The 14,322-nt window shown below is 42.4% G+C and overlaps 1 protein-coding gene across 1 annotated transcript in view; it reads left to right on the top strand.

The window, feature by feature from the left end:
• The first annotated feature begins 76 nt into the window (after window positions 1–76).
• egln1a (egl-9 family hypoxia-inducible factor 1a) overlaps window positions 77–14,322 on the top strand; it is a 28,783-nt gene continuing 14,537 nt past the window's right edge. The window contains exon 1 of the mRNA XM_080448735.1: window positions 77–1,447. Coding sequence (XP_080304861.1) covers window positions 716–1,447 — 732 coding nt within the window. The 5' untranslated portion in view covers window positions 77–715. The remainder of the gene's footprint in view (window positions 1,448–14,322) is intronic.

Raw genomic sequence — 14,322 nt, 5'->3', positions numbered from 1 at the left:
CTGGCTGCTTATTTCTCTCACAATATCTGGCAGCACTGCTCCACATCAGGGTGCGTGGGGGACGGGAGGGCGCAGAAACACAGCGCACAGGACGGCGCCATGCGACCGAGTCGCACCGATGACTAAACCCCTGAAAATCTCCTCAGAGACTCGCGACCTTGTCGAAAATGTGCGCTCAAATGGACTTATTATTTGTTACCACTAAGATTGAACGAAAGAGACGATGACGGAGTACACGGGACTACATTACAGTGTTGGTTTCAAGTTGCGGGGGGAGCTTTCTTTTCCTCGTCAGAGAGTGACGGTGGCGTAGCGTGGCGGAGGACAGTGGACGGTAACCGGAAGCCTCGCCCCAAAACACGCTCGCCCCCAGCGGTTCTTGTATTCTTGTATTTGTGTTTTTTATTGAGGATAAGGTTTGAAACAAGTTCAAGATTAGGCATAGTTTTACTGAGGTTACGTTTAGGAATAAGGTTAGGGTTAGGTATAGTTTACCGAGGCTACGTTTAGGAATAAGGTTAGGTTTTGGCAACGTTTTACTGAGGTTACGTTAAGGAATACCAGGTGGCGACCGTTCCGAGGTCCCCGGATTTGCCCCGGGGGCGACTGTGTTTTGGGGCGAGCGTTTTGTTATTCCAGTGGACAATTTCCAAAGTTCTCTTGTATTGTATCGGGGGTTTGGAATTAAAGGTGCAGTGCGCACATTTTGTCAAAAATGTCAGACCTGGACAAGCCGCAGAGTGCGCTGGAACTGGAGCAAGAACGACAGTATTGCGAACTTTGCGGGAAGATGGAGAACCTCTTGAAGTGCGGCCGCTGCCGAAACTCCTTCTACTGCAGCAAGGCGCACCAGAAGCAGCACTGGAAGGAACACAAGCTCATCTGCAAGGAGCCGGACATTAAAACGCAGGGTTGCAAACAGATACCCGAACAACAGGCTACGTCGCCGCCGTCGGGAGGGGACAACAAGGGACAAAAGGAGCGCGTCGCCGCGGACAGTGCGTCGCCGAGCGGCGAGAGAATGAAAGGGTTCATCACGAACGCAGAGTCCCCCGGGGGTGGCGACAAAGCGGCGGAGGGTGACAACAGTAATGGCAAACCCAATGGGGACACCAGACCAACCCCTCAGAGACTTGCCGTGGAATATATAGCCCCGTGCATGTCCAAGCATGGCATATGTGTTGTGGACAACTTTCTGGGATTGGAGACGGGGAAGAGTATTCTGGAAGACGTGAAGGCCTTGCACGAAGCCGGCAAATTCACGGACGGCCTGCTCGTCAGCCAAAAGAGCGACTCCACAAAAGACATTCGAGGGGACAAAATAACGTGGATAGAAGGGCGGGAGCCGGGCTGTGAGAAGATCCGTTTCCTAATGAGTCGTATGGACGACCTGGTCAGACATTGTAACGGTAAACTGGGAAACTACACGATAAATGGAAGGACGAAAGTAAGTATGCAGCAAACTCTTCCCAGAAACCGATTTAGCGTTCGATTTACGCTGCCTAACAGGGAAAATACCGTTATGTGCCATTTGACATCATGGCATCCAATGTGAATAGGGTGCAGGTGTTTTAAAGATTACTGGGATACACAGTAGACTCGGGTGTAGAACTAAGATACTTTGTCAGAGGCGCTGATAGGTGATGTTTGATGTCACCATGTGTGATGGCAGTCATGGCACTGTATGTGCATCTCAACCTTTTCTCAACGAACGAAGTGAACCTTTATAAACCTTTTATTTACACTAATCTGACAGGCCAGAACAATAGGTGCTTAGGTCATCTCCGGCCACATGTGTGACCAATGCTATGAGTCAGCGCTGTCAGTGCTTCCCACAAGGCATCTTGTGTTCACCGACTGACTTGCCCTGACGTTGCTGTTACATGCCCACCACCACGGCCAGGGGTCTAGACCTCTCTTTTATACAGTCTAGACAAGAGAGATGTCCTGCCCATGCTGCTGACAGGCAGATATTCCTGCTTCATGACACTTGAAAGACTATTTTCTAATTTATGTCTTAACTCCATAAATCCCAGCCCAGGCTTGAATTTATTTCAGTAATAAATACTTAAATCTAGCCTTGTGATTTCCCAATGCTTACACGCATATTGAACATGTCTGGATAATTGCCATATTCAACAGATTTCTGTCATATTATATGCCATTGCCATTATTTACTGAAATCGTGACTTGATTAATAACTCTTAATAACCATATTTGGGAGTTTGGGAAATTGCTCAGTAGCGTGTTTTATTTATTTATTTATTTTTTTCTCTAAATTTTTATCCCACGATTTTGTAACCCTATTTTTTACACCCAGTGCCAATTGTCTATGTAATCCTGGGCACTACCTTCCCTCTGCCAACCTAGGGAGGCCAGGGCCGAGCTCATGCCTCCTTCAATGCATGAGAGCCAACTGACCTTCTTGTCACCTGACAGGAGAGAGTTTCCCTGGTTGGACGTAGCGCGTGGAAGGAACACGTTATTCCAACCAGTTCCCTTCCCCTCCATCAGGCGCCCCGGCTGACCAGGGGGAGGCAGTATAGTGACCAGGATTACTGCATGTTTTTGTGAGGGTACCTACCCTAGGAGACACGGGGAGAACATGCAAACTCCACACAGAAAGGCCCTTTCGCCAACCCCACCTAGGGTATGGGCACTGATGACGCGGAGGAGAGAACACGCCCCCAGCGCCCACAGCGTCCCCTGCGGGAATCGAACCCAGGACCTTCTAGCTGTGAGGCGACAGCGCTACCGACTGCGCCACCGTGCCCCTTATTTGTTTTATTTATTTGACCTTTTATTTATACAGGTGAAGTCCCACTGAGATAAACTCTCTCTTTTACGAGTGTAGCATAGGTTTGTTTAGTTAAAACATTTATTTTGGGCATTTTTGTGCTTTATTTCAGATAGGTAGAGGGAGACAGGAAACCAAGGGCAGAGAGAGGAGAGACATGCAAGACAAGACAGGTCAGAGTTCACAAGGAGCATAAATGGTCTGTGTGCCTGAGCCACCAGACACCACAGATTAGTTTAGATGAAAATGTGGGTTATTCTCACAAAAAAATGATTCCTAATAGGGCTAACCCAATCCAACTGTTTCACTTTCGATAACGATACGGCAGCCTTGAGTATCGGTCGATACCGATACAGAAATAGATCCGATACCGGCGTCTCTCTATGCTGACTGATATCAGGCAGGCAGCACACTTTTTTTATCTTGACTTATTTCTTAGTCTGACTTTGTAGGTAAGAAAAGGCTTGGTCAAGTGATATTACTGAAATAGAGAATACCATATTTAGTCCATGAGCCAGACAAGATTTCATTATCGAAAGAGTGGGCAAAACCATACCTATATTAAATTGTTTATAGGGTCAATATAAGTAAATAAATATATGATAACCTTTCCACAGGAGCAGCTTTTTCATATTTAGCTCACATTGTTATTGTCCCCATACGTACATGACGGGTGAAGAAATGACAAAATTAAAAAAAATAGTTATCATAATGAAACTTCCCCAGTTGATTACTTACATGAAGACAATGATTTATCGTATTACAAGTTTTCTGAAATTGTATATTTGAATATGCAAATTAGGCATTAGGAAAATATTTCCCCATAATAATCAACATTGGAACATTGGACAAAGCCAGAGTCAACTTTCTTATTTAATTTTTTTAAGATGTTGGAGTCAAAGGTTTTTAACGAGGGAATATTCAATATCTGGCTCAATTTTGGGGCTCTGGCTCATGGACTAAATGCCTAATTTGCATATTTAAATATACAATTTCAGAAAACTTGTAACACGATAAATCATTGTCTTCATGTAAGTAATCAACTGGGGATTTCATTATGATAACAATTTTTTTAATTTTGTAATTTTTTTCACCTGTCATGTACGTATGGGGAAAATAACAAAATGTGTGATAAATATGAAAAAGCTGCTCCTGTGGAAAGGTTATCATATATTTATTTACTTATATTGACCCTATAAACAATTTAATATAGGTATGGTTTTGCCCACTCTTTCGATAATCATTGCTCAATTTTGGGGCTCTGGCTCATGGACTAATTCACAGGGTGGCAGTGGCTCAGGGCTAGAGTGGCCGGTAGAGCAGCTGAATGGGAACCGCGAGGTTCCCAGTTCGATCCCGGCCGCTCCCAGATTGGTGTCGAAGTGTCCTTGAACAAGACGCAAAACCCCTAATTGCTCCTGATGAGCAGTTTGGTGCCTTGCATGGTTTCCTCCGCCATCGGTGTATGAATGGGTGAATGTAATGCGCTTTGGATAAAAGCGCTATATATAAATGCACCATTTACACGTAAAAAGGAAATTAGAAGACCCTGTGTAAGAACACAACAAGACACTTTAACATGTCTGTAGTGAGAAACAACCCAGTAGTCTAGATATTTAAGTTTACTTAAAAAAAAACAAGTTGGCAGGTTGTAAGAGACAACAGCTCCATATCAAGGTATAAGATATAAATCTGCATTTTAACAGAAATATTGTAGTTGATATCACTAGAATTTATTTTACTTCTATACAGTATCATGCATCCTTAACGCATGTACAAATTACAAAATAAGTCCACACAGGGAAGTACAGACTACTTCAGGCTGCTCACCGGGAGCAGTTGAGGGTTAAGTGTCTTGCTCAAGGACACTAACTCAGCGGCAACTCTACCTCCTACTCCTAGACCTCCTCAGAGCCACTGCCGGCCCATTTTCCATTCCATCTCGTGCAGCCCTTGCATAAAGTAGTAGTTAGCATGAAATATTAAATTTCTGAGATGTTAAATGATGTCCGGAGAGGGGGGGGACGAAGACTAACATAACAGTGTCAAAGACATCCCTTTACTGTCAGGTGTCTCTAGCAGGAGAGGTTTCCGCTTTCTTAACGAAACTGACATTTGACCTACATTTTATGAAATCATGTAAGTAAGCAAGAGGAAGTCAGTCATGTGATGACAGCTCAATGACTGCTACAGCAGACTATAGTATGCAATAGGCTGTATGATTCAGTCGATTCTTCCACGTAACGTAAACATCTTATGCAAGGCAATTCCTCTCTTATTTTTTTCTTTTTAATACAAACTAAATAACAAAGGCCACAGTCTTGCAGATACTGAATGACTAGACGCTTAGCTTTTTGGATTTGGCATCACAGGAGTCACAGCTGACCTCCCAAAATGGTCTTGATCTTATTGCGAGTTCAACACATATAAAAGCGTATGCTTATTGTCCCGAGAATCTTAATTGGTATGTAATTGTACAGTCTATTGATCACTGTGACAGAAATGCAATAGAGTGATTGTCTTATAAATTTGTGTCTGTCTGTAATGTTTATATTCTTCTAATATGCAGTGGGCACAGTAAGAAGGTCAGTAGTAGTAAAACAGAAGGCTATAATGGCAAGAGTTGAGTCCAAATTAGTTTTACTTTCTACTAATTCCAGCGCATGACTGTCCCTCTGTTTACTATGCCATGGTTCTCCAGGCAGTCCCTGGCCATGTTCCAGGTGCGGCCTTGAGAAAGAGGTCTCCTGTTTTGACTGCTTGCAGCTGTAGAGCTGACTGAAAGAAGACGGAAGAATCAGGACGAGGGCATAATAATAAGCTAACAACTGAGATAGGACGGAGAATACCTGCATAAAGCAACCGTTTTCTACAGAATGACAAAAACGTTTTCTTCTTATTCTTCAAGGTCCAGGGTGATTTATGCGTGCACAACAATGCAACAGGTAGCATCATTGCAGGCAGTGAAATTATTGTAATTCTACATGCAATGCTTCATGCTCCCAAACTCGACATCAGAATCAACTTCATTGTCACATCACAGGTTTACAGGGGTAAAACAGTGGGTGACATTCATTTTTTTTTTTTCCATTAAAAAGAGAAAGAGAGGCCCTGACCGTGGCTTGGCGGTCCGGGCAACTAGACTTTAAAGTAGCCTGACAGTGCATTGTGGGTTCGAGTCCCGTTCCCGATGATCTTTACTGCATGTCTCTCCCCATCTCTCTCTCCTAGTTTCCTGTCCATCTGCACTATACACTATAAATAAATGCAGAAAAGCCACAAAAATATATTTTAAAAAAAAAGTGAGAGAGAGATCAATAAAAAACAAAATACATATTTACACATAGTATATCGGTATATAAGTACATGAGGTTAGACATAAGGTGCGTTCGCATAGCAGCAGATATATACTGTACATGAAGGTGCAAGAATAATAAATATCAGCGTGTTGTGCATGGGATTAGGTGCAGAGTGTCAGCATGTGTCAGGTTCGACAGCATAGTCCACATAAGGTAACATCATGCCTTGTTCAGCAGTCAACGGTAGCCGGGTGGAAGCTGCTCATGAACCTGCCCTGCCTGGTGGTGCTGCCCTTGATACTGCCCTTGATACGGTAGGCCTCCTTGCCGCAATATCAACGGCAAACTCAACCAAAACCACCATTATGTGGCAACGTTTTGAAGCATGATTGATGCATGGGTCTGAAACCAGTGACTTATCATATTAAGGCCCCCACCACACACTGGCCTGACGTCACAAGTGTTGAAAAGCATTGATGGCGGTACATGGCCGTCAGTTGTAGTAATGTGTTGCTCGACAACCCAGACAGCTCAGTCGGTTGTCGTCCGTCAATAGCAGTGGTGTGGCAGAGAGGGGGGCAGAGCTCTATGGATGACTGTTTAGCCTTGCAAGGACAGGGTTTCGTCGCACTGGAGCTGGTAATGGCGGTAAACTTATTTTGTCTACATATAGAGCGTATGGTATATCTCTACAGAGCGCTCATCATCATCAGGTCTCTTGCTCGGCGGCGATGCCATGTGTATAGCCAATCAGCTTCACCAATCATCTCCATTTGGGTCTGTCCAGTGCTAGGGGCCCGGCTTCAGCCAGCGACAGGCCCATTTGGTGTAGGTCCCTGGTGATGGCATCATCGAGTGCGGGGGGCACCGCGGGGGCGTTTCCAGCCAGCGGCTTTTGATTCGAAGTGCGAGTCTTTTGACGTGGCCGTACCAGCGCATCCGACACTGTGCTGCCAGACGGGACACGGGGGGCTGTTGTGTGAGCGCTGCATGTCTCAAAATGTGTGTGAGAGAATGTGCCTCAAAAACCAGAAGTTCCTTGAAAGAACATGTAGTGTATAATGGCTGCACGAATGCATGGATAAACAACATTGTTTATTAGTCACTATCTGAAATTGATATTCGTGAATGAACACATACGTTGAGCCTCTAAAAGTGTTTAGAGCTGGTTAAATCATAACAGAGTGAGAGCGCTAATCAAGCTTATATGCACCATATATTATAGATGCACTTCATCAGCTGTCAGATTTTCTCTGAAAGCAAAGTTGATAAATTAATACTAAGCTTTATATGCTGTATATTTAACTAGATATCAAGTGCTTTCTCCTGCTTTTCTCTAAGGCTAAGTCCTTTATAAGGTCAGTAAAATAAAATCCAACTGATGCAACAGGTGATGGGCTATTCTAGATATACTAGATGTGTTTCACTTTGTTTTCACTGTCGTAAGATCAAGTGCTCATTCTCCAACAAATTGCTGGGACAATGGATACAGCATAGATTGACCATGTTATCAATTAAATATGATGATGATGATGAAGTTGGATGACTTGACAGAGCACAAAGCTTGTGCCCAAATTCCCTCTAGCTTTTGATGATAGATATTGCTCATTAGTTGAAGCAAATTGACATGATGTCTGTGTGTGTGCACTGCGCTGCCACTGGCTGCAGGCATGCAAAGTGGTGGTGTTTATCGTTTTAACTAATCAACATTACATAAGGCCGATACTACAAATACACAATAGGCAATACATTTAACTTATAGCCCAGTGTCTGTCCTGTAAGCCCCATGCTGTGCAGTTGTCACGTGTTTTGCTACGGTTTCTCTAATGATTTGAATTCATGTGATTGTACAGTATCAATGCTGTAAGCCCCGCAGTTAAGCCTGCAGGCATGTTCATGTGTTTGTTAAGCGAATGTCAAGATTAATTTTTTGGCACCATACCAGCCGATTGTGCAGTGGGTAAAGAGCTGCATTCAGCAACTTTTTCACAACTTTCACCCGACTGATCTTCCCACTTCAGTCGACTTACTTTTTGTGGTAGACAGGAGTCACAGGACAACAAAGTTTGATGTGCAGCACGCTTAAAGATCTTGTTTTCTTTGGCTCTTCTTAATCAGGCAGGGGTGTAGCAGTACACCGGGCCTCTTGTCTGTGAATTTAGCAAGACCCATGCACATGACTAATATGCCATATAGCCTTCTTGTTAACAATTAAGTCTAGGGCTACAACAATTATCTTCTTAGCGATTATTATTATCTGTTTTCTTTTCAATTTAGAGTAGCCAATTATTTGTACCCATTTTTCTCCCCACATTTTTTTGTTATGCCAATTAATTCCTCCCTGCACACTACTGTCTGTGTGTTGTCACTGCTGTTGTACCCTACTGGCTCGCCTGCCAGTGAGGAGGCCCCACCGTGAGGACGTAGCGCCTCTGTCCTACTCCTCCTCCCGCCCTACACGCCTGGCAACAGGTGCCGCCTCAACCCGTAGGAAGTATGTGCAGTGACAAATATCACCCTCCTCCGCCCGTCTTTCCTCCCTGGAACACGGGCCAATTGTGTTTGACGCTCAACAAAGTCGGACACACCGTGGTGGATTCAAACCCTTAGACTCCGGTGGTGGGAAGGTACTTTACCGCTTCGCCACCCGAGCGCCCATTATATTGATCACTTTTTTTGATTAATTGAATTTCTTTATAATATATATATTTTGTATTTTATCAAATCGATTAACCACTGAAGCGATTAACCCTATTTTATAATTTGTTGTGCAACAGTGTAATGCAAAATACTGATTTGAAAATAGCTGATCTACAAGCTCACGTGTTGCATTTCGATGCATTGTGAGCTTATAGATCTGCAATGTTCAATATTTTTGATGTTATTGTTGTTTTACCTATATGACATGCCCAAAATAGCGATTGATTATTGATCGATAATGTTTTTGATTATCAGTTATTTGTTATAATTGATTAAATCTATTAGTTTATTTAACTATTGCACCCTAATCAAGTATATAATTCATCAATACATAGAATTCCACTCTGCTGAGCACAGGAGAGTGAAGAAGATGAAATAGACTCCTCTTGGGTTGGAATAAGCCTCCTCATCCCATGTGATTTACTTTCTTCCTTCTTTTTCTTTACACTTGACCCAATCGAAGTCGAAGAGTGGAAACCAGAGGCCTCTTTTTATCTGTGTGGATCTCAGATGTGAGCTGATTTCATTGGATGCCTTTTAGCAGCCCACTCAGCTCAACTCATGTGCACTTTATTGTTTTATCTTTTGCTTGATAACGTGCTATATTTTTGGGGTGTTTCAAATTGCACAGATGTTTCAATACCCAGCCTGTGCTAGAGTCTTACCAGAAGTCGCGTCTGTGTATTTCCCCTGTGATGTAGTGAGATTTAAAGGTAGAGCCGACACTGTATCTTTCTATTGTTCTTTGTCTGCTGTCAAAAGAAAAGAATAAACTAGGTCAATACTTTACACAGGGATTTCCTCGGTTGGCTGCATCCCTATCTGACTGATAAAACAGCAAGCTATACTGGGCTGGGCTCAAACTGTCACGTTTCCCACACTCCCCAACACTATAGGGTCTCTATCCCAACTGTTTGTACTCATGTTTCGATAAGCATCTTTTCCGTTAAGCAGTCCCCTCAGAGATTTCCCTTTGTCCTTCCCCCATTCAATGCTACATCAATATGCTAACCAAATGAACTGATGACATTACTGTCAGAAATGTCTTGAGGCGAATGGCCTGTCAGCACAGGTTGAGGATGTTTATGATTTAGACTTGGGCTGGTACACCGAGAGTTCAGTTTTTAGCAATATGCCCAGCCAACTCTTCCTTAACGTCCCATGTGAGAGGTTTTCAAAAAGTCCTAATTTAGGTGTATTTATGCTGTTGCAAATATTCTATGGGCATTCATCAACATTCACCTCACAATCTATGTACCAATATATATATGTGTCATGAATATTAGAATATTAACATACATAAAAATGTACTTTTTTGTTTTACTAGTGCATTGCTTGATTAAAGCAGCTTTCCAATTTAGGCTAATTAACCATTGAGATGGTAGTAAAAGACATCAAGCATGGGTTTTTCTGATTACAGTATTCCTGCAAGTTATGGTTTCTTTCTTTTTACACCATAGTTATTGTTAGAATTAGTTCTCAGTCAGATGCAAATACTTAAAAGTAACTTGGAATGAATGTAAAACAAATGCCAACCCTCCCCTCCACCTGTTTACCCCTGTTTTTATTCCTGGTGTATGATAAACATAGGTTTAGGTTTTCACCTCAGTAGCCGAACAGACCGATTAAAGTTAAAATGTAATGAGGTACAGAGGTATAATTTTCAAGAATATTTTAGGAGAGTTGCAAAAATATTCTGATGTAGAACATTTGAAAACTCCGCCTATATATTCTACAACTCCTCTGCTACTCAGCGGCTTGCGCAGTGAGTCAGTGTTGCAGTCAGTGTGAAGGAGACATTAGACTGTTCTAGCTAGTGAAAATGAACATTTGCCTGCTACCTGTTAGCCATCATATCTGCTTTAATAATGATAGTTTCTCAGTTTACTTGTCTGGAAAATTTGTAAATATTTTCTGAAACCGCCCCCCCCCCATTCTACTGACCAGCTGAATATTCTTTACATTTTCGACCTCCTATCCCACTGCCACTAGGGAGACGGGAAAAAAGCTCAAGTTCAGAATAATCCTTCAAGTTCAAGTCCAGAATAAGCCAATCAATCAGCATAGATTGGCTCAGCGGCCCGGCAGTAAATAAAGAATATACTCTGGTCATGGTGACATAATATTCGGTGTTGAATGCCGTCCATGCATGCTGGTTAGAGCCAGCTTTAGGACAGTTGATTGAAGCTTTTGCGGAGATCTTGTACACCTTTTCATAGAGCTTTTCAATTTGAGTGGTGTTAACCGTTTTATGGGGAAGGGACCGTGTATTCAGATTTCAGATAGCCATGAGCACACAGAATCCCTAGTCTTCCAAAGCTAATTGGGAGTGAATGTCCTTCACTACCATCTTTATGATCAGTGCAGTGGTTTTACCTTTACGCATGTCATCACAACAATGCAGTGAAGAATTGAAAACATTCAAATGCATGTACATTGTTGTTCGGAAGGTTAAACTCTTTCAACGAGCTACCTAGAACTAAACTTCTATATTATTAAAGTTCATATAGTCATATAGTGAAGACATCGAATATAATACAAATAAAAACCTAATATTATCAAAATAGTTAAACCCTGCTGTATATGGCCGCGTCTTTTAGCGCAAATCCCACGTAGCGTAGCTAACCTTGCGTCACCAGGCTTCGGCAGCACCTTCAGAAAACCTGGTTTCTATTTACTGCTCAGTGATTAGATCCGATCTATAGCCCACCTTCTGTATTATAATCGCCACTGAAGGGGAGAAGACGACAGCCTCCACGCGGCCTCCCCTGCAAGTAACAAGAAATGGTGCAAGACCAGCTTGTGAAACAAATGTCGCCATCCAATCATCACCACTGTGAGCTTTGCTGTGACATATTTTGACACATGTCAATAGCTTCACATTTGCGATACGACGTTTGGAAATAGGTCAAATATACCTCTAACTTAGCTGACACAATGTAGCATGTACATTCCTCGTACAAAACAGGCGCTAAAACATGAAAAGTAACTCCATAAACTGAACAAAAACAATTGTATGTTCAACAAAACTGCAGATTCTAGTAGCGTAGGAGGCTCTTCCAGGCTACAGCTCTAGGGTCCTGTAGTGAAGGCGACGCTTGCAACCTCCATCCCATCCCTGGCAAAGTCGTGCATCCCATCGCTGAGAAACCTTTCACTTTCCATCCCGATCCTATGCCAAATCAAATCCCTATTTATCTCTGGAACATAAGCATTTTTGGCAGGGTCTTTTATTAGCCTCCTGAAAAAACTAACACGTTCTATGTGACTCACTGCCACCTCCAAAGTTTGGTTTGCTCTTCCTGTGTTCTCTCTCTCTCTGTGTCATTGCCCTCATTCATTCTGTCCCTCTCTCTGCTGTGTGAATGCCAGTTGGCCTCTAAAGCGGGTTCTTTGGAATGTAAACAAATGGCGTGGCTAGCGGGGTCAGCCTCCTAATGAGGGCCACCGAGGAACGCGGAAGCACTAAGAGTAAGAGGAAAGGAGGCACAGACAGAGAGAAAGGTCAGAGGTCAAAGTAGTGCGGGAGGAAATCCTCCAGGCTTCTGACGCCTAGTATCTTCCATTGAGGAAAAAGTGCTGATTTCCAGTGATGGTTGGTCAAATCCAGTTTATATAAATGCATCCTACCAGTAGTTCTTGCATATTGGTAGTTAAATGGAAAGGGAAGGAATATGTTACAGCTCTCTCTGTGATAGCAAAATAAATGTATTACCTTTTTTAAAGTGTGCAAATGAATGGTATCATATAGGAAAGGGATCAGGAAATCCTTTTGTTAATTTAACTACAAAGAGTGTACAAATGGAACCAAATTGATCCATTTGAGGATTTTACTGTGTATGGAGTGTTGCCAGTGCCTAAATAAACAAATAATGATTATGTTATATTACTAACTATTTGTTGCAGTATATATGTTAGCTGTAAATTTAAGAAGGTGTCGGAGTCCATATCTGAGCTACTCTGTTGTTGTCTAAAGCTGTCTTGCTTAGGAGGTCAAGAGCAGAACTGGATTACATGAAAGGCAGACGAGTTCAACGAGTTCATTAGGGCCTGACATTTACTGAACTGGATTCAGTAAATGCTTATCGCTTTCCTCTTCGCCTTGCCTACTTGTTGTTAACTAGTTGTACGAACTCTTGTTTTATTGGATCTTGTTTATTCGTTACACTTATTTGTTTGCTCTTGCTCATTTGATTTTCCTACTTTGTCTCATCTGTTTATGAAAGTAGGTAGCTGATATATTGCACTTTTACTTTAGCGCTAGGTATACTCTTGGTTGCTTGTTTTAGAAGAGGATGCACTTAATGCTTCTGGTGATTAGTAGTTTCGTTCCCCACCTATGTTGAATGCACTTTTAAGTTTTTTTGTAAGTCGCTTTGGATAAAAGCCTCTGCTAAATGACTATAATGTAATGTAATGTAGGCCTGTCCCCTGAAAGTCGACGATTCAAATAGTCAGTCGAGACCCCTTTTTTCCGTCAATTCTTTTTATAGCGTCAGTTATTAGTGTAAGCTACGGTGCAGAGCCCTGATGTGTCATGTACTTCTAATTTAGTCCATCTACTTCCTGTAAATAGACTTAAAAATAAAACCAGTTGACTAATAATATTACGGACGCTCTTATTTTGAAATCCGCCGTTTTGAGAGGAAATACTTCTTCTGTTGCTGCTAAGCTACTGTGACTCCTGTGGCTTAAACAATGTACACCGTTTGGAAGTGTGTTAAACTCGTTGAACCTCCGCAGCATTAGGTGAGTGGTGTGTTAACCCTTTAAGACCTGAAGCCGATTCTACAAAATAAATGCCCTCTAAATCCCAACAGTATTCTGAAAAATGTACGTTTCTATATCAGTGGTGCTCAAACTTTTTCATGTCAAGGACCCCCAAAATGATATGTATTTGTACACGGACCCCCATCTCAAAATAGTTTGTTCCAGGGACTCCCAGAAGCAAACATTTGAGTTGTTCGCTTTAAAAGAATATATATATATATATTCAAAGATTTGCACACATTTTCACGATTTTTCAAAAATAGCAGATATACAAGCTCATAGCGCGGCACTCGGTGCCGCGCTGTGAGCTTGTATATCTGCTACTTTTGAATAGCCAAAGTGTTCCAGAACTTCCAGGTCTTAATTGGTTAATCATCTCATTCTGGCTAAAGTAGCGCTGTGGTGAAGAGAGACGTCCACACACAGCTGTAGCTCTGATAAAAAGTTGACTGTGCAATTATCAGGTACACAACATTTCGATCTTTTCTCTTTACTGTTATTGTCTCCGCCAGGCCGAAAGGCATGGCGAGAGAGTATGTTTTCCACCGCGTGTGTGTGTGTGGCTAATTTCTGGCACCGTTCGCTTGATTGCAGCGAAATTGTGCACGCACACTCCCTGGATGCCAGAGAGGAACCTCTGGCCCCAAATCTTTTACATGGGCCTATTTAGTCCATGAGCCAGAGCCCCAAAATTGAGCAATGATTATCGAAAGAGTGGGCAAAACCAAACCTATATTAAATTGTTCATAGGGTCAA

Source organism: Gymnoscopelus braueri (genome assembly GCF_963280865.1).
Source record: "Gymnoscopelus braueri genome assembly, chromosome: 14".
In the NCBI taxonomy this organism is placed as follows: domain Eukaryota; kingdom Metazoa; phylum Chordata; class Actinopteri; order Myctophiformes; family Myctophidae; genus Gymnoscopelus; species Gymnoscopelus braueri.
This window is presented reverse-complemented; position numbering and strand designations above follow the sequence as displayed.